The sequence below is a fragment of the Artemia franciscana genome, chromosome 19 (assembly GCF_032884065.1).
Source record: "Artemia franciscana chromosome 19, ASM3288406v1, whole genome shotgun sequence".
Lineage (NCBI taxonomy): Eukaryota > Metazoa > Arthropoda > Branchiopoda > Anostraca > Artemiidae > Artemia > Artemia franciscana.
Genome location: NC_088881.1, coordinates 13727561 through 13751483, shown reverse-complemented (window position 1 = coordinate 13751483; position 23923 = coordinate 13727561). Strand labels below are relative to the sequence as shown.

General features: G+C 34.8%; 1 protein-coding gene across 2 annotated transcripts in view; it reads right to left on the bottom strand.

The window, feature by feature from the left end:
- The window catches only part of LOC136039307 (monocarboxylate transporter 12-like), a 77549-nt gene extending 53963 nt beyond the window's left edge, over nucleotides 1–23586 (bottom strand). The window contains exons 1-5 of one of the 2 annotated variants that reach the window (XM_065722915.1): nucleotides 22983–23586; nucleotides 19988–20288; nucleotides 14331–14598; nucleotides 10796–10976; nucleotides 7802–8102 (exon numbers count right to left, since the gene is read on the bottom strand). In XM_065722915.1, coding sequence (XP_065578987.1) covers nucleotides 7802–8102; nucleotides 10796–10976; nucleotides 14331–14598; nucleotides 19988–20288; nucleotides 22983–23155 — 1224 coding nt within the window. In that variant the 5' untranslated portion in view covers nucleotides 23156–23586. The remainder of the gene's footprint in view (nucleotides 1–7801; nucleotides 8103–10795; nucleotides 10977–14330; nucleotides 14599–19987; nucleotides 20289–22982) is intronic. The other variant, XM_065722916.1, reaches the window with a different exon arrangement.
- Between the last annotated feature and the right edge of the window lie 337 nt (nucleotides 23587–23923).

Here is a 23923-nt window from a genome sequence, read left to right as displayed (position 1 = left end):
TAGAAAATATATATGAACAATGTGACATAATAGAGCACACAAATTTGCATGTTTTGGCCATTAGCATCAGGATAAGAACATGTTTGACAGGGTCGCAAAATATATGTTTACATTTAAAATTACTGGTCAGGTTGGGATAATACAAAACCATTATCTAATCGATGAAAAAGTATCTTGAAAAATTACAAACATAGATTGACCAATAAAAGTTTCTTCACATGAAAAAGGAAATAAATAAACGTTTTCCAATATGGATTTTTTTTTAAATAAAAAGATGAAAGAGATCCTCTCCCAGAAAATTCTAGATATTTGGGTGAATAAACCGACTCCCGTAGGAGCAATGAGGAAGCGGTGTCATTACAATAAACGACAAATTATTATGGAGTCGCTCAAGGACATTGGCGCCATAAGAAACTTACCGTTTTTGTACACAAAATCAAAACACTGAAGGAAAATTAAAATCAGAAAGTTTTTCCAGTTTACTCGTTTGTTAAGAAACTTTTCAAAATGGAAAAAAACAAAAAGGAGTTAAGAAAAACAGTCGTTTGAAAAGGGAGTTTTTTAACTTTCATGGAAACGGATCAATTGTAGTTTCGCACGGTTTATTGTCAAGCTATCCCCTCCCCCTAAAAAATTGATAAAACAAGACAGATTCTAACCTATCCAACAGTTAACCAATTTTGAACTATATTCTGAACAGTACACCAAAATATTTTCAACTATCAAGTGCACCAATTGGGGGGCAGAGAAGGGGCTACTGCCCAATCCCTAAGTTGTGTCCAATGGTAATGAGCTCTTAGTCAGTTTAAGAGTTCATAAACGATACAGTAATAATAATTTCCCATGAGTAAGAAGTAGGTGAGGATTTCGTTTGTTTATAATCACGTCATAATCACTCACCCATTAACAGAAAGTGGGTATTCACACCTTATAATTACTAAAGTTGGAAATATCAAAAACAGATTCACTGAACCCCTAGCAGTTGATAGTAGGGTAATATCAGAAAATTTTCAGGAAAGTTCTTTTTATCTAGGAAAACAAATTCGACAGAGCTTGGGAAGTTGCGAACGGTGATACTCCTCTGAAAATAGCGCCTTAGATTTACTTGTATTTCTATACAATCTCTTTCTATAAGCGAAACTTTCGACTTTATGACAAAGGAATCAATAATTTTACTATTATAGAGGTATATGTAGCAAAACAACTAATTTAATACTTTATATATTAATTTTTAAAATTACCACAACGCAAACAAAATTTGCTTAATGTTTATTTGCTTAATAAGCAAATAAACAGCACATGCAGGGCTGTATTCAGAATGGCGTTACCCGGTTCGACCTTCCCCCTCCCAGAAATGTTTGTCCGATTCGTAAAAAAATAACGTAATAGAAGTAAAGGGCAATCTCTGTCATCTTTTGTACTTTTTTTTAACCCTTCTCCCGAACAAAACTGCCCCACAAACAAAAGTCCTAGTTCCCGCCCTAGGCACAAGGCGTGAGTTTGGAATAACATGAGCTTCTTTGATTGGCTAATTTGGGAGCATTATCAAACGAGGTACTAGGTAAGCACATGTAGCCAGATAGTAGGCAAGGCCATATCCAGGGAAGGTAGGTAAGGGTTTGACCCAACAACCCCCCTTCAAAAAAAAGAAAAGTTTATCCAACTCGTAAAAACATACAAAAATCCGTAGAAGCAAATTTTTGATGCCTTTACATATTACAATATTTACAAACATTCAAACCAGGTCAGACGTAGAAGAGATCGTTGATTTTATCCCTAATCCTGATAGATTCCTAAATAATATATACTTCATCACATCAAACACCTCATCAGTTTTTGTTAATGTATGGGGATCATTTCATTTATTTAATGAAAATTCAACATTACTAGGGTTCCAAATTCCCATCAAAAATTAGAATGTGTAAATTTTAGGGGGAAATATATCGAATTTACGGGAAAAATTCAAACTTTGCTTACATGCACACTACAAAAGCAGGATTAAGGAGTAAGTAAAAACGTAACAAAACAGACAGCGCATTAACACTCCAAATTTGTCGTTTCAGGTCCTGAACAAAGCCCCGGTCTCAGGTCACTCCACACCCAGCACTAAATTGGAGCACCCAACAAAGCACTAACCCAGCACTAAGTTATTCTTGCCGGTAAAAGAGTGAGCTTTGTTTAACTGTAATGGCAACTTAGACCTTGTCACGGGTTTTTTGATCCCCACAAAGCCTTTCCCTGTGTGTGATAAATATCTATAAATAGCAAAACAGTATTATCCATTTTTAGCAATTAAAAGTCTTTGAAATCTTTATGCATGAGTTTAAAGCTTTTCAAAAATTAACCGGTGAGATGAATGGAGGTTCAACTCACCTTCAGTACAAATGATTCAATGACCAAATTTACGCTTGAATTTTAAGCCAATAATCAGTACAACTTCAGTACAACTTCAGCTCAATTCAACTCACCACGTAATGTTTGAAAAGCTTTTAAGCTTTATATGAAGATTTCAAAGACTTGAATAATACTTTATTTGCTATATATATATATATATATATATATATATATATATATATATATATATATATATATATATATATATATATATATATATATATATATATATATACATATATATATATATATATATATATATATATATATATATATATATATATATATCACAGACAGAGCAAAAGCCCTGTGGGGATCCTCACAAGGTCACAGTTGCTGCTCTAGTAAAACGAAGCTAACTATTTTACCGGAAAAACTTTGACAATTTCTCTCAACTCTGCTTTTTTAAACAGTAAAAACTTTAGCGTAAAGAGCGGGGTGTTGATGAGGAAGCAGCCCCCTTCATATACGAAGTAATTTCTGTTCGTTTTAAATTTTAATGTCGCTCCTTACTTTCAACTAAAAAAACTTGTTTTTTAATTAATTTCTGAACGTTTTTGAATCAATGCATGTTTTGATTTTGGCTCTCCGCAGAGGAATAATTAACCCGAAATTTGCAAGTTTATTTTTTTTTTTGGCCAAATGGCTTTCTCATAGTTTTGATCGAATGATTTTGAGAAAAAAGGGAACGGTAGAGGAAGCCTAGTTGCCCTGCGATTTTTTGGTTACTTAAAAAGGCAACTAGAACTTTTAATTTTTTACGAATATTTGTATTAGTAAAAGATAAACGTAACGCATAAATTAGCTTACGTAACGAACATTTGTAATCTCATGTTTTTATTACATACATGAGGCATTCACCCCCTCGTCAGTACCTCGCTCTTTACACTAAAGATTAAATTTTGTCCCAATTCATTAAGAATGACCCCTGAATCACAAAAGCCGCAGAATAAATAGTTGAAATCACTAAAAATACTTTGGCGTAAAGAGCAAAGTATTAGGAGGAGGTGAGCCCCTCATATGCGTAATAATTTCTCTTCGTTTTAAGTTTTAATGCTGCTCCTTACTTCCAGTTGAAAAAAAAAATTCATATGTATTGCTTCATTGTTTTTTTTTTTAAATAATGCTAGAAAATCCTGCGCTCCCTTCATGGAAATTTTCTTACCCCATGACAAATTCCTCGACGGAAAGGTTCCCTAACATATCCCCCTGTTATCAACCCTTTTCCCAACCAAAAAATCCCCCTGAAAACGTCTGTACACTTCCCAATAACCATTCCTATATGTAAGCACTGGTCAAAGTTTGTAACTTGTAGCCCCTCCCACGGAGACTGTGGGGGAGTAAGTCGTCCCCAAAGACATAGTTATAGGGTTTTCCGACTACGCTGAATAAAATGGCATTCTCAGAATTTTGATCCGTTGACTGGGGGAAAATAATTAGCGTGGGAGGGGGCCTAGGTGCCCTCCAATTTTTTTAGTCACTTAAAAAGGGCACTAGAACTTTTCATTTTCGGTCGAATGAGCCCTCTTGCAACATTCTAGGACCACTGGGTCGATACGATCACCCCTGGAAAAAACAAACAAAAAACAAAAACAAACAAACAAATAAACACGCATCCGTGATCTGCTTTCTGGCAAAGAATACAAAATTCCACATTTTTGTAGATAGGAGCTTGCAACTTCTACAATAGGGTTTTGTGGTACGCTGAATCTGATGGTGTAATTTTCGTTAAAATTCTGTGACATTTAAGGGGTGTTTCCCCCTATTTTCTAAAACAAGGCAAATTTTCTCATGCTCGTAACTTTTAATGGGTAAGACTCAACTTGACAAAACTTATATATATAAAATCAGCATTGAAATGCAATTCTTTTGATGTAGCTATTGGTATCAAAATTTCCATTTTTTAGAGTTTTGGTTACTATTGAGCCGGGTCGCTCCTTACTACAGTTCGTTACCACGAACTGTTTGACTACTGTGCATTAGATGCTACTTGCGCTCTTTAATGGGTCGGGATTAGTAGAGCTGCGAAGGCTAGGCTGCCAAATTGACACATTTTGTGTCAAAATGACACAATTTGATGTTGCGTGACACAATGACACATTCAGTCGAAATGATGACACAATCGACACAAATGACACATTTTTCGATAAAAAATGACACAATCGAGGAAAATGACACATTAAAAAAAAAATGACACAATTTTGTCATCCAAGTCTTGTTTTTTAAATGGTAATAAAAGAAAAGTAAAAATTCAGTTTTCTACCTCCAGAAAAGCTACAAATTAACGGAGGGGAATAGCACTATCTAACGGTGACAGTAGTACACAAACAGTGTGGAATACAGAACATATGCCATCACCATATTTAGAATTTAAACCATGAGAAGAAAACAGCCATAGGTGGAAATTTCAAATCAAAATGCACGTTGAATGGTGAACTTAATTAGCTGCTTGATTGAGTATGTGATGTAGCCAACTGGTACGAACTTGAATAGTAAAAAGTAAACAGCGTGCAGTTTACCAAAGTTGTATGCATAAGCAGCAACTCACATTTTTAAGAGTACAGGAGGGGTATCCCACCTCGGACAAGATTACAAATTTCCAGAGAAGACTTTCCTTCAGAATAATTCATCTCGTACCACAGGAACCCTACACGACTGGGAAATTCCTTCCGATATGCAGAAGAATTTTATGGCCTGGTACAAGAAGAAAGAAAAAGAGAACAATGAGTCCTAGATATAGCCAGGGTCGAATATACTTGAATTTCTGTGGAGGGGGGTCTGTGTGTGAGAGATTACCAAGTTGTTCAGTGCTTATATATCTGATATTCATCTGTAATTTTTAGTACAGATATGCGATTGATTTTGGCTTACATTTTTCGTCGGCCTCTAGGTCCATTGGAAGTACGATTAAGACAGGAAGACTTAGTAGTATTGTTGGTTCAAACTAAGCTTCAATGAGGGCATAGTGACATGCTGTACAAGAGAAGAAAAGTAGACACAAAGCATGTTACAACAAAAGGAAGTATGTTCAGGCGTTAAACTTCATTTTTACGAATTTCTTCTCGATTAAATCCAGATCTCGGACAAGTTTTATGCTCGCAAACTAAAAAGCTTAACGCACCTACTGTGGTCTTATATTTTTCCATTTTCGAAGGTGTCAACTAAAGCTTAGCCGATTATGATTGCGACTTCATGCGAAAAGTCTTTAATTTACTGTCGGAATTGATTGTCCCTAAAACTTTTATAAATGTAAACTTTCCTCGTTGGCCGCCCAGACACACATTCACATTATGTAACATTAATTTAATCCAATATTCCTATTACTTTCATGACGTAATAAAAACGGCTCGATCCCAAGATAATAGTTTAAGAATAAGTTTACTCCTTTTTGAACTGATTTGGAAAAGATTATATATTCAAAACTCTAAATAAAGATTTGAAAATTAAATTTGATACCACTTGTAGCAAAAAATGACACATTTTGTGACACATTATGGAGTCCAAGCATTAATTGCTTTGTAGGAAACCAGTATCTATCCTGATTTGCAATATACACAGATATTAAAATTACTTGGCGTTTAAGTGTGATGTAATGACGGTATTAAAAGGTAACAATTACTGTATTTGTATATCTTCAAGAACAAAGATATTATCAAACGTTATTTTGAGTTTGATATTTATTTTTTGTAGCTATCACCCATGGAGCTACTGTGCTAATTAAATCTATCTATCTACATATATGTTGCAAATGGATAGAATTCTAGGGTGGCAAATGCTAAAAAAAAATTCTAACACAAAAAAGTGTATTTCCCATAATCGTAAATATTCTCCACATTTTTTTCAATATTTATATTTTAGAGTAAGGGGGATCCAGGGGATGAACATAAAGTTGTGGAGTTCTTTTGTAATCCAGTCATTTTAGATTATAAAAAAATTTTTCCCTGGAAATCAGCTTTGTATACCAATTCTATTATCAAACACTTACTTTTTGACATGGGGACTTATTCAATAATTCCGTCACTATTCCACCTAATAGTGACATCTTAAAATTTTTGAGATAAATAACAAAAAATTATCCACTAGCCTGTTCTCAAGCGGAGGATCAGTAGGGCAACCTAGGTCAAATAGTTCCATGGCAATTATCTCAGCAATGTGATAGTAGCAAATAGAACCTTTAGGCGTAAGAGCCACAGGTCATTTTCCTAAAGGGTCACTTCGCTCCTATCTTTCTATTTTTTAAGGAATTAAAACAAACCTTCTAAATACAATTGCTAAATAGCCAAGGCTAAAAATTACCATGACTAATTGTAAAAAAAAACCGACTGCAAAAAATTAATGTGTTGAAACTACTCTTTTCTTCTTAAAGAGTTAAAAATAGGCAGACATTTTGAAGAGCCAAAATCTTAAATCAGAAGAATTTTCCAAAAGCTATTTACTCCTTTAATATTCTCTCACGAATACGTCCTTTGAAGTAGTTTAAAGTCGAAACGACAATATTTAAAAACGGCTCTTTAAAAAAAAAGACAGTAAAGATGATATTAAGATGAAATAGTAATAAAATTGCGAATATGTTGGCTTCATATCCGGAAGCCTTTATTAAAGAAAAAAAAATAGCTTCAAAAGCAGAAGAAAGAACAAAGAAATGCACCCACTCTCTTTACAAAAAGAAAAACGAAAGGAAACTCATATTTAAACAAAAGGCATTTCACGTAACAAAACAATAAAGGACAAGGCAAGATATTTGCAATATATTACTGTATGTACACGTCCAAACTATTTTCTTAGAGGAATTCATGTAGGGCCGAAATTCTGGCTAAAATGTTCTTCGCCAACTAATAATAAAAAAAGAGCATCACACTATAAAAGGTAAAAACGAAGACTTCCACAATCCTCAGTTATATGGTCTTCAATATCCCTTAAAACACACCAATTTTCACTTTCGACACTTTTAAAAAATTATACTACTTTTAAATTTAACAAAACTGACTCGTTATTCGGCATTAGTATGAAGTAAAAAAAAAATTTCAGATTTATCAATAATGTAAAAATATTTGATTAGAACGATCAGAGGAAAGAATTAGATGAAACTAAAAAGACAACAATAGAGTTTGAACAGAGTAGCAAGAGACTTACATGGATTACAAGAGACTAAAGACTTACAGAACAAGAGACTTACAAGAGATAAAAGACAGCTACAAGAATTACAAGTGACTAAAAAAAATAATAAAAATGAAAAGTAAATTTAAAAAAGCTTATATCTTCAAACGTACTGTAAAATTGTTTTAATTGGTAGCGAAAAAGAGTGAAATGTTTGTAACAAAAAAGCAGAACTCTTGAAGTTAAAATACGAAAAGAAATAGAATTTAAAACTAAAATAATTAAAAATTAAGCGAAAATACAAACTTACATGATCTCTTTGCGAGACAAGGCGTTTCATTTCAGCCAATTCTATATCGTCTGATATTTGTGAAGGAGGAAAATCCTGAGATGCCCTCTGTTGTGGAACATTATAAGCACCAACTGCTGCAGCTGGGTCAACACCTACAAGCGGGGAGTGAAGAGCGTAAGCCGGAACACTGGGTTGAACTAAAGTTGGCCCATAAATCGGGCCACCTACAGGGTGGGTAAACTGCTGAGGCCCTCGCTGCGATTCTCTAAAGTGTGTATGACCATTGATGATTGGTACTGAATGATTACCAAACATGGCTCTATAAGGAGGAGAGGCAAATAAGTACATTAAAAAGAAAAACGGAAAAATGAGTAAACACAGTTAAGTCCAAACATATGGGAATACAGGATTGTTTGACATCCCGTGTAACAACAGCATATCCAGGATTTAGTAATTTTTTTTTCGAGAGGGGGGGGGAGTTAACATTTTTTGGTGTAACAGAATAAGAAGACAAAGAGTATTGACTATTTATTTATTTTTTTCTACTCCCTATGTGTACGGGTACAGTAATACACTACTTTAAACCAGTTTCCTGCAACTAAAGTAAAGCACTCCGACAATACAACACGTGTTGCTGATATTCCTAAAAATCATTTAAATGTTTACAAAACCTCTCAACTAATCAACTGTCTAAAAATTTTGACCCAATGTCAGCTTGTGCAAAAAAAATAAACAAAAGGTTTGACAAAGAATGGCACAACACCCCAAACTACAGATTTGCAATTTCTTTTGCTACTTAAAAAGATGAACTAACTTTATATGATTGGTAAGTGTCCGTAATTCTCAGTCAATTACCGCTCTGAAAACAAAGACGAAATCGTACAAAGCATACCCTAACCGAATCGTGCATCCCCCCATAATACACTATGAGACTTATAGCTTAAATGAGCGCACATTTTTTTTTCTTGGTTTCGATAGTCTACTGTATTGATTATATTATAAGAGAGCATATTGTTAAAACGAGGGCATTAAAGAGAGATTTAAAGAGAGCAAACGTTTTTGACAGTTTTCCCAGTCTACTATATTGATTATATTGTAAGAGTCCATACTATTAAAACGAGAGCATTAAAGAGAGCAGACATTTTTGACGGTTTTACTAGTCTATTGTATAGATTGTATTGTAAGCGTCTATTGTAAAGATTGTAAGTTTGGCTTGTTGGGCTAGTCTAGTTATTGTGTTTGGTTATGTATTTAATTTATTTATCTAGTATGGTATGGCTCAGAAGCATGAGTGCTCCGAAACACGGATGAAGATCTGCTAGATGCTTTCCATAGAAACTGCCTTCTGATTGTTTTGAGTACCCGACTGACTGACCGCATCTCAAACAGTAAACGCTACAAAAAATGTGGCTCAATTCCATTTACTAGTAATGTATTAAGAGAAAGGATGAGATGCATGGGACACGTTCAGTGAACGAAGCCCGACAGATTGCCAAAGATAATCCTTGTCGGCCAACCATCTAGGGCTAAACGAAAAGCAGATCATCCCCAAATGCGTTGGGAGGATGTCGCAAAGAAAAATTTAATTGAAATGGGAACTTCTTGGAAGGGTGCAAAGATCGAGGCATTAAATAGACTAGGACAGAGGAGGAGCGTGCGTGGCTATGTTGGTCTCAGGCAGCTTGGTGCTGCAGTGAGTTGTTAGTACTAGTATCTTTGGCTAGTCTTTAAAAGTTGTGCATGAGACATAAATTATGTAAAATTACAAATTTAATAGAAAATAAAATATAAGTTTGGTGAAATAGGGGTACATTAGTCACGGATACCCCCATGGACGCCCCATACTACATTTTCTTATGCTTATTCTTTTAAAAAAAATTAGAGATGGAGGAGGAGCATGCATAACTGTGTTGACGACAGATGGCTTGGACTACAAATAATTTCTTAGACTAAACTGTTTTTCCATTCACGAAAAACTAAGCAAGAAAAACGGGTTTAATTTCAACAAAGCAGCGAACAAAAAATAAAAACAAAACAAAATTTTAATTAAAAAAGATCGAATATTTTGGCTCCACGTTCACAAGCCTTTTTCAACGAAAAAAAGCAAAAAAGCAAAAAAAATTAAGTAAGAGATATAACAGTTGTTTTTAAAAATAACACAAAAAAAAGACAACTAAACACAATAAAAGAAAAAAAACAGTAAGAACAACTCACATTATAAACAAAGTTCCAGAACTGATGCTACTGCAAAAGAATAAAACCAAAGCGAATGTTTAAAATGAAAACAATGTGTCCCTCTCCTCTCAATTTTCAATGGAGAGTGACCGATTATTTTCACTATAGACATTCGGTTTGGTTTTATTCTTAAGTAGTTGCATTAGTGCTGGAAGTTTGTTTATAAAGTGAGCTGTTCTTACTTATTTTTTTTTCTTTGTGTTTAGTTATCGTTTTTTGTTTGTTATTTTTAAGAACAGCTGTTTTTTCTGTTGAGAAAGGCTCCCAGGCGTGGGGCCGAAATATTCGAATTTGTTTTTTAATTAAAGTTTTGTTTTGTTTTTATTTTTTGTTCACTACTTTGTTGAAATTAAAACCCTTTTTTCTCGCTTAATTTTTCGTAAATTGCTTGATATTGCAGTGATTTATAAACAATAAAAAGGAAAAATCATGACAAGAATTGATTTTTAGACGAATATATCTTTCGGGATAAAAGCCAATAAATGCTCCTCTGGCATAGTTAGCACATACAAGGCTGTCTCTAACAATGTAAAAGGGAGGGATAGTGGTTTCGTGTAGGGAATAGTATAAAATACGAAGGGAGATCTACAGGGTTCACCCTTTGAGACCCATCCCAAGGCCAGCCCATTCGAAAACAGAAAATACAGCCCTAAAAACACACGAAATGCACTTTAAGTGATATTTTATTTATTCCTTGTGAGATCAATCCCCCCCCCCATACCCTTGGAACTCTTCCTTAATAGATATTAATTACTAATTTCAGTATTTGACACAAACCTTTGCTCGATAGGGCTGTTTGGGGCACTAATGGGGCTTTTGCTTCGAACCATGACAGGAGACAAGGAGCCATCTTGAGCAGTATTGGTGTTTCTTTGTTGTCCAGTCGGAACAGGTGGCGTTCGAGTCACTAATGGGCTATTTGGAGGCAAAGGTGACGATTGGTTAGCCATCAATTGCGCTGAAATTAAAGAAGATATTACCAATAAATAATGGAAATAGGCTTTCTAAATTTTTCATTAGGTGACGATTGCAAAAACATATCCAGAAAAGAGACTTAATATATGGTTGGTAGTGTGTTTATTTGTGTGACGTTTTTCGCTTGCGTAATCACTTAGATTGGTTAGTCGTATAGAACTCTATGACTCATCACTCTGACTGTGAAGTTCAGTTTCAGTTTATGTCTGGCTTTATTTGATTAATAAACGAACCAAAAGTATTAGAACGATTTCTGTTCTTAGCGATAGGGCCATTACTTACAAACTAAAACTTGCAGCACAAACAGGCGTTTTTCCGCCATACATGGCATCTGAAAGTCAGATGTTACTTGGTAATTTATTTAACTTGGAACACTTAATTTGTTTATTTATTTATTAAAAGCTTATTTATTTATTTAAAGTTTATTAATTTATTTAAAAAAATTATTTATCTAACTTAATTAAAATTTATATAAAATTACGAAGTTAAGTTTATTTATTTAACTTAGAATTTAAGTAAACTAGGCACAGCATACAGTTATTTAAGTACTATTTGTATTTTCGAGAGCTAATGGTTACCGACAGTAGCACCAATCACTGAAAATGTTTAGAAGTAGAAGATATATTTCAAAACCTGGGGGGGGGGAGCACTAAAACAACCAAAAACGGATAATTTTCAATGACAATACCAGAAAAATGTATTTCTCGATGGAAATACCAAAAAGTACTTTTCGAAAAAGGAGGGGGGAAGGCAAAAGACCCACCTGTCCATCCTCCAATTGGTGCCACTAGTTGGCAGGTCTCAGTCAGTACAGTAATACAGCGTTCATATACAGATCTAACAAGGCTATCTTGCCAAACATGTTTTTGTTATACACTTGGTCAGGTGAAGAAATCCAATCAGACATACATTTGAGCGCGACCATAAAGTGGGAATGATAAGTAAACTGAGGAAAGAAGCTTCCCTTTGGGGTAGAATTCGAAACCATGCTTCAGTCAATCACTGATTTCACTGATTTATGTAAACGAGAAAATGTCGATATATATTTTGATTACCTAAATAAAAACTTAAAAAAGAAGAATTTTTGCAAAGAAAAGTAAAGAGCTATATTAAGCCAAAGAAAAGTAGAAATAAACATGTTTAGCATTTCAAACTAAAAATGAACAACAATCACGATAAAAAGTTAAGTCAAGCATGAAAACCAGAAATTATCACAAATAGAAGTGGAGCTCCCCCCCCCCCTTTGTTTCACAGGATTAACAACACAAGAACAAAAATGATATCTCAGGCTAATCGTAAATTGAAAATAAAAGGGATGCTCCTTGTTTTCTACCCTCCTCCTCAAAACCTCTAAATGACTTGAATGTCTAATGACTTGCATTTCGTTGAAAGTATGTTTAACAATGTGTTGTTGTTCGTCAAAACATGAACAACAACAACAAAAAAAGAATATAGCTATAATAACTTTGGTTACTGAAAAGTACTTTTGAAAGTAGACTGATTGTTTAATATATAATGATCATGATTCATGGAAGTATCAGCAATTTTTGATTTATCAATGTTGTACAAGAGAAAATGTTTAAAAATGACTTGGCTAGTGGAGCACAGATAACACTTAGGCCTTCAAAAAACTTAGGGTATGTTAGAACCAGTTCTGTTTGATTTAATTTTTCCTTTTTTTTTAGGTTTGCTTTATCGTTCACTGTACTTTCTGTTCGCTTTCAATCTCACTTATCCACTGAATAGTAATTTATGTTCCTTTTAAGCTTGAAATATCATACGAGTTTATTTCTGCTTGTTTCAAGCTTGGCTCAATACAGCTATTTAGTTATCTTTTTTTGAACTATCAAACTTTTTTTTGAACTATTTGACTAGATTTTGTTCGTCTATAAGGAAATGGGAAACGGAAACGAGAAAACGGAAGGTAGTCTGGTTGTCCTACAATCCCTCTGGACTCTAAAAAAGGGTACCACAACTTTGAATTTTCTACTTAGATGGCAAATTTTTGTTCTTGGGATATTGCATATAAATAGTTTTGATAAATTGGGTGGATACAGTGTGTTTTGACTTAGCTCTGCCATTTCCCCATATTCATGTCTACTTACCCCCTTCCTCTCGAAGTTGCCTGAAAGTTTCAACTTATCCTAAGCCGGTCTTGAGATACTACAGATGCATAATTTGGAAAACTTGAGCGTATATAGCGTCTTCTGATTAATCTAACTAATTTATCGTGCATGAGTAATAAGACCCATAAGCCATAAATGTGAAAAAAACAGTCACTTTGCTTGAATTAGAGACAAAAACTGTTTAAGCTCCTATTTTTAAAGTTTAAATTTGATATCCTTAACTGCTTCTGAGATTTTGCAGATATGCCTTTAAGAACCCCAGAATGCAAACAGCGTCTTTTGATTTAGTTCAAAAAACCCTTCAATATTCCCTGAAAGTCTCGACTGAGTCCCAAGCCATTCCTGACACACTTCAGATGTACAATTTCGACATCGTGGATACATTAACTGTCTTTTGACTGAGACAAATTCCCTTCTCAACGTACTCCATAAGTTTCAACATAATACAGTTAGCTGTTCTTGAGATATTGCAGATGCGCCACTTTAATAGCCTGAATGGACCCTCAGCTGTGCCTAAGACACTGCATATAAGCTATTTTGACAACCATGCCTCACATTAAGTCTTTTGATTTGTCTCGTTACTTAATCGTACATAATTTATAAATCTCATAGTAGCTTAAAGTGCAAAACGTTACTGTTGTCTAGATTGCAGACAAAAATTGTTCATCCCTCATACTACCCCAATACTAAGTTGAATTTCCCATGCCTCACTCCCCCCTTTCTTTGCCCAAAGGAACCCAAAAGTTTCAACTGGATCTCCAAATGTGTTCCTAATATATTGCAGATCGGGTATTTCGATAAACTGGATATAGTAGTGTCTTTCAATTTTCCTCTGCTCCCCTTTCCAAGACAAGATTTGAAGTACACTCGACCTCCTCTCCTTTTCCGATACTCCCTAAGAGTTTTAACTCCATCCCTTCAGCCATCATGTAAATACTGTAAATAATTTGAGGTGTCGGCTGCTCGTAGTGTCTTTCGATTTCGTTTCTAGAGTACACTCTTGGGGAGCTTAATGGCATAACCATCGATTCATAAGAGCTTGCTCAAAATACAACTAATCTGGAAAAAAATTATTCACCCATTTTCAGGCCCCTAAACACCAACCCCTCAATCACCACCATTTCTTTGGCTGTCAAAATGTAGAAGTGACAACCGTGACAGTTAATTCTCAAACAATTTTTTTAGTTGAAATTAATTGAACAGTCCCTTACCTTGCCTCAGAAACCCCTCTTCATCATCACTCATTGGTCTCGCCTTTTTCTTTCTCCCACCATCCTCTCGAATGATAACACATCTACCTATTTTCAGATCTCTCAATTGACCCTCAAGGCTGTTCAGTTTAGTGACGGCTTGAAGGTAAATCCGTTCCCTCAGTCTGACACCTCGACGTGTTGATGATTCTTTCAAGAGTCGTAAAGCAGCAGCTGTAATTTTCTTCTTTAGCTGAACTTGAAGCTCCAGGGAAGCTATAGCTTCGTCCTGTAAGAAAGCATTAATAAACAAGTTTTTAAAATAATGGACGAGTTTTCAAAATAATGGATCTAAGTCACTCGTTCTCAGTCTGTGGATCGCAACCCCGAATGGGGTTCCGGTACCAATGCCACAAGGTCACCAGTCGATTTTGAGCTGAATGCCAATACTAGAATGAAAAACGTAGTAAACAGCTATATAAATTTTTTACAAAGAGAGTAAAACACTAGCAACAGTTCTTACCACCTCTCAGTCACCACAAAACGCAAAATCTTTTACAGCAAAACGTGAAATTTGCGCCCACCCAAATTTTGAAAAACAAATTTAACCCCCCCCCCCCCCCGCCCAAATGTATGTGATTCGACCCTAGTGCGTCGATTAGCTAAAGCCAAATCCCTTTTACCATGCTCAAGATATCGTCAGATAATTTAGTTTTAAATTTAGATTTTGACACAAGCTGAACCTTAGATCTACCAAAATTTAAATTTTTGCTCAAATAAACCTGGTATTTTAACCTACTGCAAAATACTGCTTTTGCGAAATTTTAGCTGCTTAGTTTTAGCTTTAAATCTGAGTTTCCATGAATATGAACTTTACAATATAAATATATATAAACTTTTTGAACAGCTATTTAAACTCTTTACAAGGTGAGTAACACACTAGCAACAGTTTTTATCATCAGCAGCAACTTAATTGATGTCTTCTTCAAAAAAAAATTCGACCGAGTGAGAGAAATTGTGCGGAGTATGTACTGACGAGGCACCTTTAATGTTTGGCTCCGAAGCTGGCTTCCAATCGTCAGTTGAAGTGACCCCAGAAGTAATTTGGACTGAGATGATTCACCGACAAGCATTACTTGCCAATACTCTGCCTGAGTCACTCAAAGAAGTGTCTAACCGAGTGACTCAAGCTGTAAATGCCGTCAAATCAAGGCTATTAGAAGTGTTCTTATACGAACAGAAGCGAAAAGTCCCATACTTTCCATTAAAGGTTATTGAAACACATCTAAAACCACAGAAGCTAAAACACTCTTCACGACTCCGCCGTCGCACACGCGCAATGACAAACGATTAGGGCGGCACGACGAGCTTATGGGAAAGAATGCTCTGACGGTCTCGGAATTTCCCAGATTGCACGCAACGAAATATGTGTCATTCTTGGAGAAACTTTTCACTATCGTTCGTATATATAAATATTTATACTGTGGTTAGGTGTTTCTTGAGAGAACAGGTGTTGAAGAGATTTTTTGAATTGAGGGGAAAGTTACAAATACTTTTCGTGTCTCAAAATACAAGCAGCCTTGCTTATAGATGAGCTTACGTTGAGTGCAAATTGGCATAGCTGGTCAACATTTTTGAGATATCTGATGGTTTTGAGATATCTGATTCAGAATAATTCATGTGGCTTAAAAAAGCACCAACAAATATGACAAAAATACTAGATTGAAGCTAGTTGAATGGCTTACATATTGAGTAAATAAACATAGCTTCAAAATTTCTAACTGAGCATAACTTACTAACTAACTGAACTAACTAACTGAACTATTTTCAAACAAGATTACTTCATTCTAACCTTACCTTGTTTCACTTAATAATGATGAAAAAGGTCAACAAGATCAATTGCTTGAATTTGGAGTTCCAGAGTAGTGACACTCGCATTCACAAACTCCTTTTCAGCTCAAGGGCAACCATGAAGTCTATCATGAAGTCTTTTGTCAAAACTGACATCTTAGAGAATGATGATGCTTTTGTCATACCCATGATCTCGGTTGTTTCAAGGAAATCTCCGAGATTTCTTTTGGTCCAAATACCGAAATACACGTGCATGTCCATAATATATAACATAATATACAATATAAGGGTGTGATACCCTCGAATGATCTCAAACAGTTTAGGTTGAACTGCCTGAGCTTCCTTGTAGAAGTTATCAAACAAATGAGGAAATAAATTGATCATTCTGATCCCACTTTGAAAGCTCTGGCTCGTTTAGACCCAGTGACTGCTTTGAGCGGACTAGTGGGACTGACCGGTCGGTTCAGCAGCTTACTTGGGAAACATGAAGGTGAAGTGAAAAGGTCAAAGAATGTAATAGAGACTCAGTGGATCTTGACGAGTGAGCACAGGGATGAGATTATCAGAACCATGGGAACTGAAATGTCTCCTTCGATCTTTTGGAAGACGTTATTGAATACAAAAAATGCTCAAGGCAAGCCGCAGTTCGAAGAGCTGTCCCTTTTCATACTAAATCTGTGTGCTCTTCCGCATTCCAGTGCAGCTGCAGAACGTCAATTTCCAGTTCTATCAAATATAAAAACGAAACTCAGGAACAGTCTACTTCTCGACACGATAGACTCACCGATGCAGGCAAAGCACCTGGTCTCTCGTACCACAGGAACCGTACACGACTGGGAAATTCCTTCCGATATGCAGAAGAATTTTATGGCCTGGTACAAGAAGAAAGAAAAAGAGAACAATGAGTCCTAGATATAGCCAGGGTCGAATATACTTGAATTTCTGTGGAGGGGGGTCTGTGTGTGAGAGGTTACCAAGTTGTTCAGTGCTTATATATCTGATATTCATCTGTAATTTTTAGTACAGATATGCGTTTGATTTTGGCTTACATTTTTGCCTGGCCTCTAGGTCCATTAGAAGTACGATTTTAACCATTAAGACAGGAAGACTTAGTAGTATTGTTGGTTCAAACTAAGCTTCAATGAGGGCATAGTGACATACTGTACAAGAGAAGAAAAGTAGACACAAAGCATGTTACAACAAAAGGAAGTATGTTCAGGCGTTAAACTTCATTTTTACGAATTTCTTCTCGATTAAATCCAGATCTCGGACAAGTTTTACGCTCGCAAACTAAAAAGCTTAACGCACCTACTGTGGTCTTATATTTTTCCATTTTCGAAGGTGTCAATTAAAGCTTAGCCGATTACGATTGCGACTTCATGCGAAAAGTCTTTAATTTACTGTCGGAATTGATTGTCCCTAAAACTTTTATAAATGTAAACTTTCCTCGCTGGCCGCCCAGACACACATTCACAGCATGTAACATTAATTTAATCCAATATTCCTATTACTTCCATGACGTAATAAAAACGGCTCGATCCCAAGATAATAGTTTAGAATTAAGTTTACTCCTTTTTGAACTGATTTGGAAAAGATTATATATTCAAAACTCTAAATAAAGATTTGAAAATTAAATTTGATACCACTTGTAGCAAAAAATGACACATTTTGTGACACATTATGGAGTCTGAGATGACACAAAAAGCACATTTTCGGAAAAAATATGACACACTCCTTAAAAAAAAATTTGGCAGCCCTGCGAAGGCAGACTCGTAAGTGACATACTGGGTTCCCAGGATGATTTTAAGTCTCTTTTGCACTGTTTCAATTTCATTGTTGTGGTAGTCAATATTATGTACATGTGGTTCCCAAACTGGGCTTGCGTATTCAATCAAAGAGTGTATATTAAAAGTGTATCCAAGCATTAATTGCTTTGTAGGAAACCAGTATCTATCCTGATTTGCAATATACACAGATATTAAAATTACTTGGCGTTTAAGTGTGATGTAATGACGGTATTAAAAGGTAACAATTACTGTATTTGTATATCTTCAAGAACAAAGATATTATCAAACGTTATTTTGAGTTTGATATTTATTTTTTGTAGCTATCACCCATGGAGCTACTGTGCTAATTAAATCTATCTATCTACATATATGTTGCAAATGGATAGAATTCTAGGGTGGCAAATGCTAAAAAAAAATTCTAACACAAAAAAGTGTATTTCCCATAATCGTAAATATTCTCCACATTTTTTTCAATATTTATATTTTAGAGTAAGGGGGATCCAGGGGATGAACATAAAGTTGTGGAGTTCTTTTGTAATCCAGTCATTTTAGATTATAAAAAAAATTTTCCCTGGAAATCAGCTTTGTATACCAATTCTATTATCAAACACTTACTTTTTGACATGGGGACTTATTCAATAATTCCGTCACTATTCCACCTAATAGTGACATCTTAAAATTTTTGAGATAAATAACAAAAAATTATCCACTAGCCTGTTCTCAAGCGGAGGATCAGTAGGGCAACCTAGGTCAAATAGTTCCATGGCAATTATCTCAGCAATGTGATAGTAGCAAATAGAACCTTTAGGCGTAAGAGCCACAGGTCATTTTCCTAAAGGGTCACTTCGCTCCTATCTTTCTATTTTTTAAGGAATTAAAACAAACCTTCTAAATACAATTCCTAAATAGCCAAGGCTAAAAATTACCATGACTAATTGCAAAAAAAAAACCGATTGCAAAAAATTAATGTGTTGAAACTACTCTTTTCTTCTTAAAGAGTTAAAAATAGGCAGACATTTTGAAGAGCCAAAATCTTAAATCAGAAGAATTTTCCAAAAGCTATTTACTCCTTTAATATTCTCTCACGAATACGTCCTTTGAAGTAGTTTAAAGTCGAAACGACAATATTTAAAAACGGCTCTTTAAAAAAAAAGACAGTAAAGATGATATTAAGATGAAATAGTAATAAAATTGCGAATATGTTGGCTTCATATCCGGAAGCCTTTATTAAAGAAAAAAAAAATAGCTTCAAAAGCAGAAGAAAGAACAAAGAAATGCACCCACTCTCTTTACAAAAAGAAAAACGAAAGGAAACTCATATTTAAACAAAAGGCATTTCACGTAACAAAACAATAAAGGACAAGGCAAGATATTTGCAATATATTACTGTATGTACACGTCCAAACTATTTTCTTAGAGGAATTCATGTAGGGCCGAAATTCTGGCTAAAATGTTCTTCGCCAACTAATAATAAAAAAAGAGCATCACACTATAAAAGGTAAAAACGAAGACTTCCACAATCCTCAGTTATATGGTCTTCAATATCCCTTAAAACACACCAATTTTCACTTTCGACACTTTTAAAAAATTATACTACTTTTAAATTTAACAAAACTGACTCGTTATTCGGCATTAGTATGAAGTAAAAAAAAAAATTTCAGATTTATCAATAATGTAAAAATATTTGATTAGAACGATCAGAGGAAAGAATTAGATGAAACTAAAAAGACAACAATAGAGTTTGAACAGAGTAGCAAGAGACTTACATGGATTACAAGAGACTAAAGACTTACAGAACAAGAGACTTACAAGAGATAAAAGACAGCTACAAGAATTACAAGTGACTAAAAAAAATAATAAAAATGAAAAGTAAATTTAAAAAAGCTTATATCTTCAAACGTACTGTAAAATTGTTTTAATTGGTAGCGAAAAAGAGTGAAATGTTTGTAACAAAAAAGCAGAACTCTTGAAGTTAAAATACGAAAAGAAATAGAATTTAAAACTAAAATAATTAAAAATTAAGCGAAAATACAAACTTACATGATCTCTTTGCGAGACAAGGCGTTTCATTTCAGCCAATTCTATATCGTCTGATATTTGTGAAGGAGGAAAATCCTGAGATGCCCTCTGTTGTGGAACATTATAAGCACCAACTGCTGCAGCTGGGTCAACACCTACAAGCGGGGAGTGAAGAGCGTAAGCCGGAACACTGGGTTGAACTAAAGTTGGCCCATAAATCGGGCCACCTACAGGGTGGGTAAACTGCTGAGGCCCTCGCTGCGATTGTCTAAAGTGTGTATGACCATTGATGATTGGTACTGAATGATTACCAAACATGGCTCTATAAGGAGGAGAGGCAAATAAGTACATTAAAAAGAAAAACGGAAAAATGAGTAAACACAGTTAAGTCCAAACATATGGGAATACAGGATTGTTTGACATCCCGTGTAACAACAGCATATCCAGGATTTAGTAATTTTTTTTTCGAGAGGGGGGGGGGAGTTAACATTTTTTGGTGTAACAGAATAAGAAGACAAAGAGTATTGACTATTTATTTATTTTTTTCTACTCCCTATGTGTACGGGTACAGTAATACACTACTTTAAACCAGTTTCCTGCAACTAAAGTAAAGCACTCCGACAATACAACACGTGTTGCTGATATTCCTAAAAATCATTTAAATGTTTACAAAACCTCTCAACTAATCAACTGTCTAAAAATTTTGACCCAATGTCAGCTTGTGCAAAAAAAATAAACAAAAGGTTTGACAAAGAATGGCACAACACCCCAAACTACAGATTTGCAATTTCTTTTGCTACTTAAAAAGATGAACTAACTTTATATGATTGGTAAGTGTCCGTAATTCTCAGTCAATTACCGCTCTGAAAACAAAGACGAAATCGTACAAAGCATACCCTAACCGAATCGTGCATCCCCCCATAATACACTATGAGACTTATAGCTTAAATGAGCGCACATTTTTTTTTCTTGGTTTCGATAGTCTACTGTATTGATTATATTATAAGAGAGCATATTGTTAAAACGAGGGCATTAAAGAGAGATTTAAAGAGAGCAAACGTTTTTGACAGTTTTCCCAGTCTACTATATTGATTATATTGTAAGAGTCCATACTATTAAAACGAGAGCATTAAAGAGAGCAGACATTTTTGACGGTTTTACTAGTCTATTGTATAGATTGTATTGTAAGCGTCTATTGTAAAGATTGTAAGTTTGGCTTGTTGGGCTAGTCTAGTTATTGTGTTTGGTTATGTATTTAATTTATTTATCTAGTATGGTATGGCTCAGAAGCATGAGTGCTCCGAAACACGGATGAAGATCTGCTAGATGCTTTCCATAGAAACTGCCTTCTGATTGTTTTGAGTACCCGACTGACTGACCGCATCTCAAACAGTAAACGCTACAAAAAATGTGGCTCAATTCCATTTACTAGTAATGTATTAAGAGAAAGGATGAGATGCATGGGACACGTTCAGTGAACGAAGCCCGACAGATTGCCAAAGATAATCCTTGTCGGCCAACCATCTAGGGCTAAACGAAAAGCAGATCATCCCCAAATGCGTTGGGAGGATGTCGCAAAGAAAAATTTAATTGAAATGGGAACTTCTTGGAAGGGTGCAAAGATCGAGGCATTAAATAGACTAGGACAGAGGAGGAGCGTGCGTGGCTATGTTGGTCTCAGGCAGCTTGGTGCTGCAGTGAGTTGTTAGTACTAGTATCTTTGGCTAGTCTTTAAAAGTTGTGCATGAGACATAAATTATGTAAAATTACAAATTTAATAGAAAATAAAATATAAGTTTGGTGAAATAGGGGTACATTAGTCACGGATACCCCCATGGACGCCCCATACTACATTTTCTTATGCTTATTCTTTTAAAAAAAATTAGAGATGGAGGAGGAGCATGCATAACTGTGTTGACGACAGATGGCTTGGACTACAAATAATTTCTTAGACTAAACTGTTTTTCCATTCACGAAAAACTAAGCAAGAAAAACGGGTTTAATTTCAACAAAGCAGCGAACAAAAAATAAAAACAAAACAAAATTTTAATTAAAAAAGATCGAATATTTTGGCTCCACGTTCACAAGCCTTTTTCAACGAAAAAAAGCAAAAAAGCAAAAAAAATTAAGTAAGAGATATAACAGTTGTTTTTAAAAATAACACAAAAAAAAGACAACTAAACACAATAAAAGAAAAAAAACAGTAAGAACAACTCACATTATAAACAAAGTTCCAGAACTGATGCTACTGCAAAAGAATAAAACCAAAGCGAATGTTTAAAATGAAAACAATGTGTCCCTCTCCTCTCAATTTTCAATGGAGAGTGACCGATTATTTTCACTATAGACATTCGGTTTGGTTTTATTCTTAAGTAGTTGCATTAGTGCTGGAAGTTTGTTTATAAAGTGAGCTGTTCTTACTTATTTTTTTTTCTTTGTGTTTAGTTATCGTTTTTTGTTTGTTATTTTTAAGAACAGCTGTTTTTTCTGTTGAGAAAGGCTCCCAGGCGTGGGGCCAAAATATTCGAATTTGTTTTTTAATTAAAGTTTTGTTTTGTTTTTATTTTTTGTTCACTACTTTGTTGAAATTAAAACCCTTTTTTCTCGCTTAATTTTTCGTAAATTGCTTGATATTGCAGTGATTTATAAACAATAAAAAGGAAAAATCATGACAAGAATTGATTTTTAGACGAATATATCTTTCGGGATAAAAGCCAATAAATGCTCCTCTGGCATAGTTAGCACATACAAGGCTGTCTCTAACAATGTAAAAGGGAGGGATAGTGGTTTCGTGTAGGGAATAGTATAAAATACGAAGGGAGATCTACAGGGTTCACCCTTTGAGACCCATCCCAAGGCCAGCCCATTCGAAAACAGAAAATACAGCCCTAAAAACACACGAAATGCACTTTAAGTGATATTTTATTTATTCCTTGTGAGATCAATCCCCCCCCCCATACCCTTGGAACTCTTCCTTAATAGATATTAATTACTAATTTCAGTATTTGACACAAACCTTTGCTCGATAGGGCTGTTTGGGGCACTAATGGGGCTTTTGCTTCGAACCATGACAGGAGACAAGGAGCCATCTTGAGCAGTATTGGTGTTTCTTTGTTGTCCAGTCGGAACAGGTGGCGTTCGAGTCACTAATGGGCTATTTGGAGGCAAAGGTGACGATTGGTTAGCCATCAATTGCGCTGAAATTAAAGAAGATATTACCAATAAATAATGGAAATAGGCTTTCTAAATTTTTCATTAGGTGACGATTGCAAAAACATATCCAGAAAAGAGACTTAATATATGGTTGGTAGTGTGTTTATTTGTGTGACGTTTTTCGCTTGCGTAATCACTTAGATTGGTTAGTCGTATAGAACTCTATGACTCATCACTCTGACTGTGAAGTTCAGTTTCAGTTTATGTCTGGCTTTATTTGATTAATAAACGAACCAAAAGTATTAGAACGATTTCTGTTCTTAGCGATAGGGCCATTACTTACAAACTAAAACTTGCAGCACAAACAGGCGTTTTTCCGCCATACATGGCATCTGAAAGTCAGATGTTACTTGGTAATTTATTTAACTTGGAACACTTAATTTGTTTATTTATTTATTTAAAGCTTATTTATTTATTTAAAGTTTATTAATTTATTTAAAAAAATTATTTATCTAACTTAATTAAAATTTATATAAAATTACGAAGTTAAGTTTATTTATTTAACTTAGAATTTAAGTAAACTAGGCACAGCATACAGTTATTTAAGTACTATTTGTATTTTCGAGAGCTAATGGTTACCGACAGTAGCACCAATCACTGAAAATGTTTAGAAGTAGAAGATATATTTCAAAACCTGGGGGGGGGAGCACTAAAACAACCAAAAACGGATAATTTTCAATGACAATACCAGAAAAATGTATTTCTCGATGGAAATACCAAAAAGTACTTTTCGAAAAAGGAGGG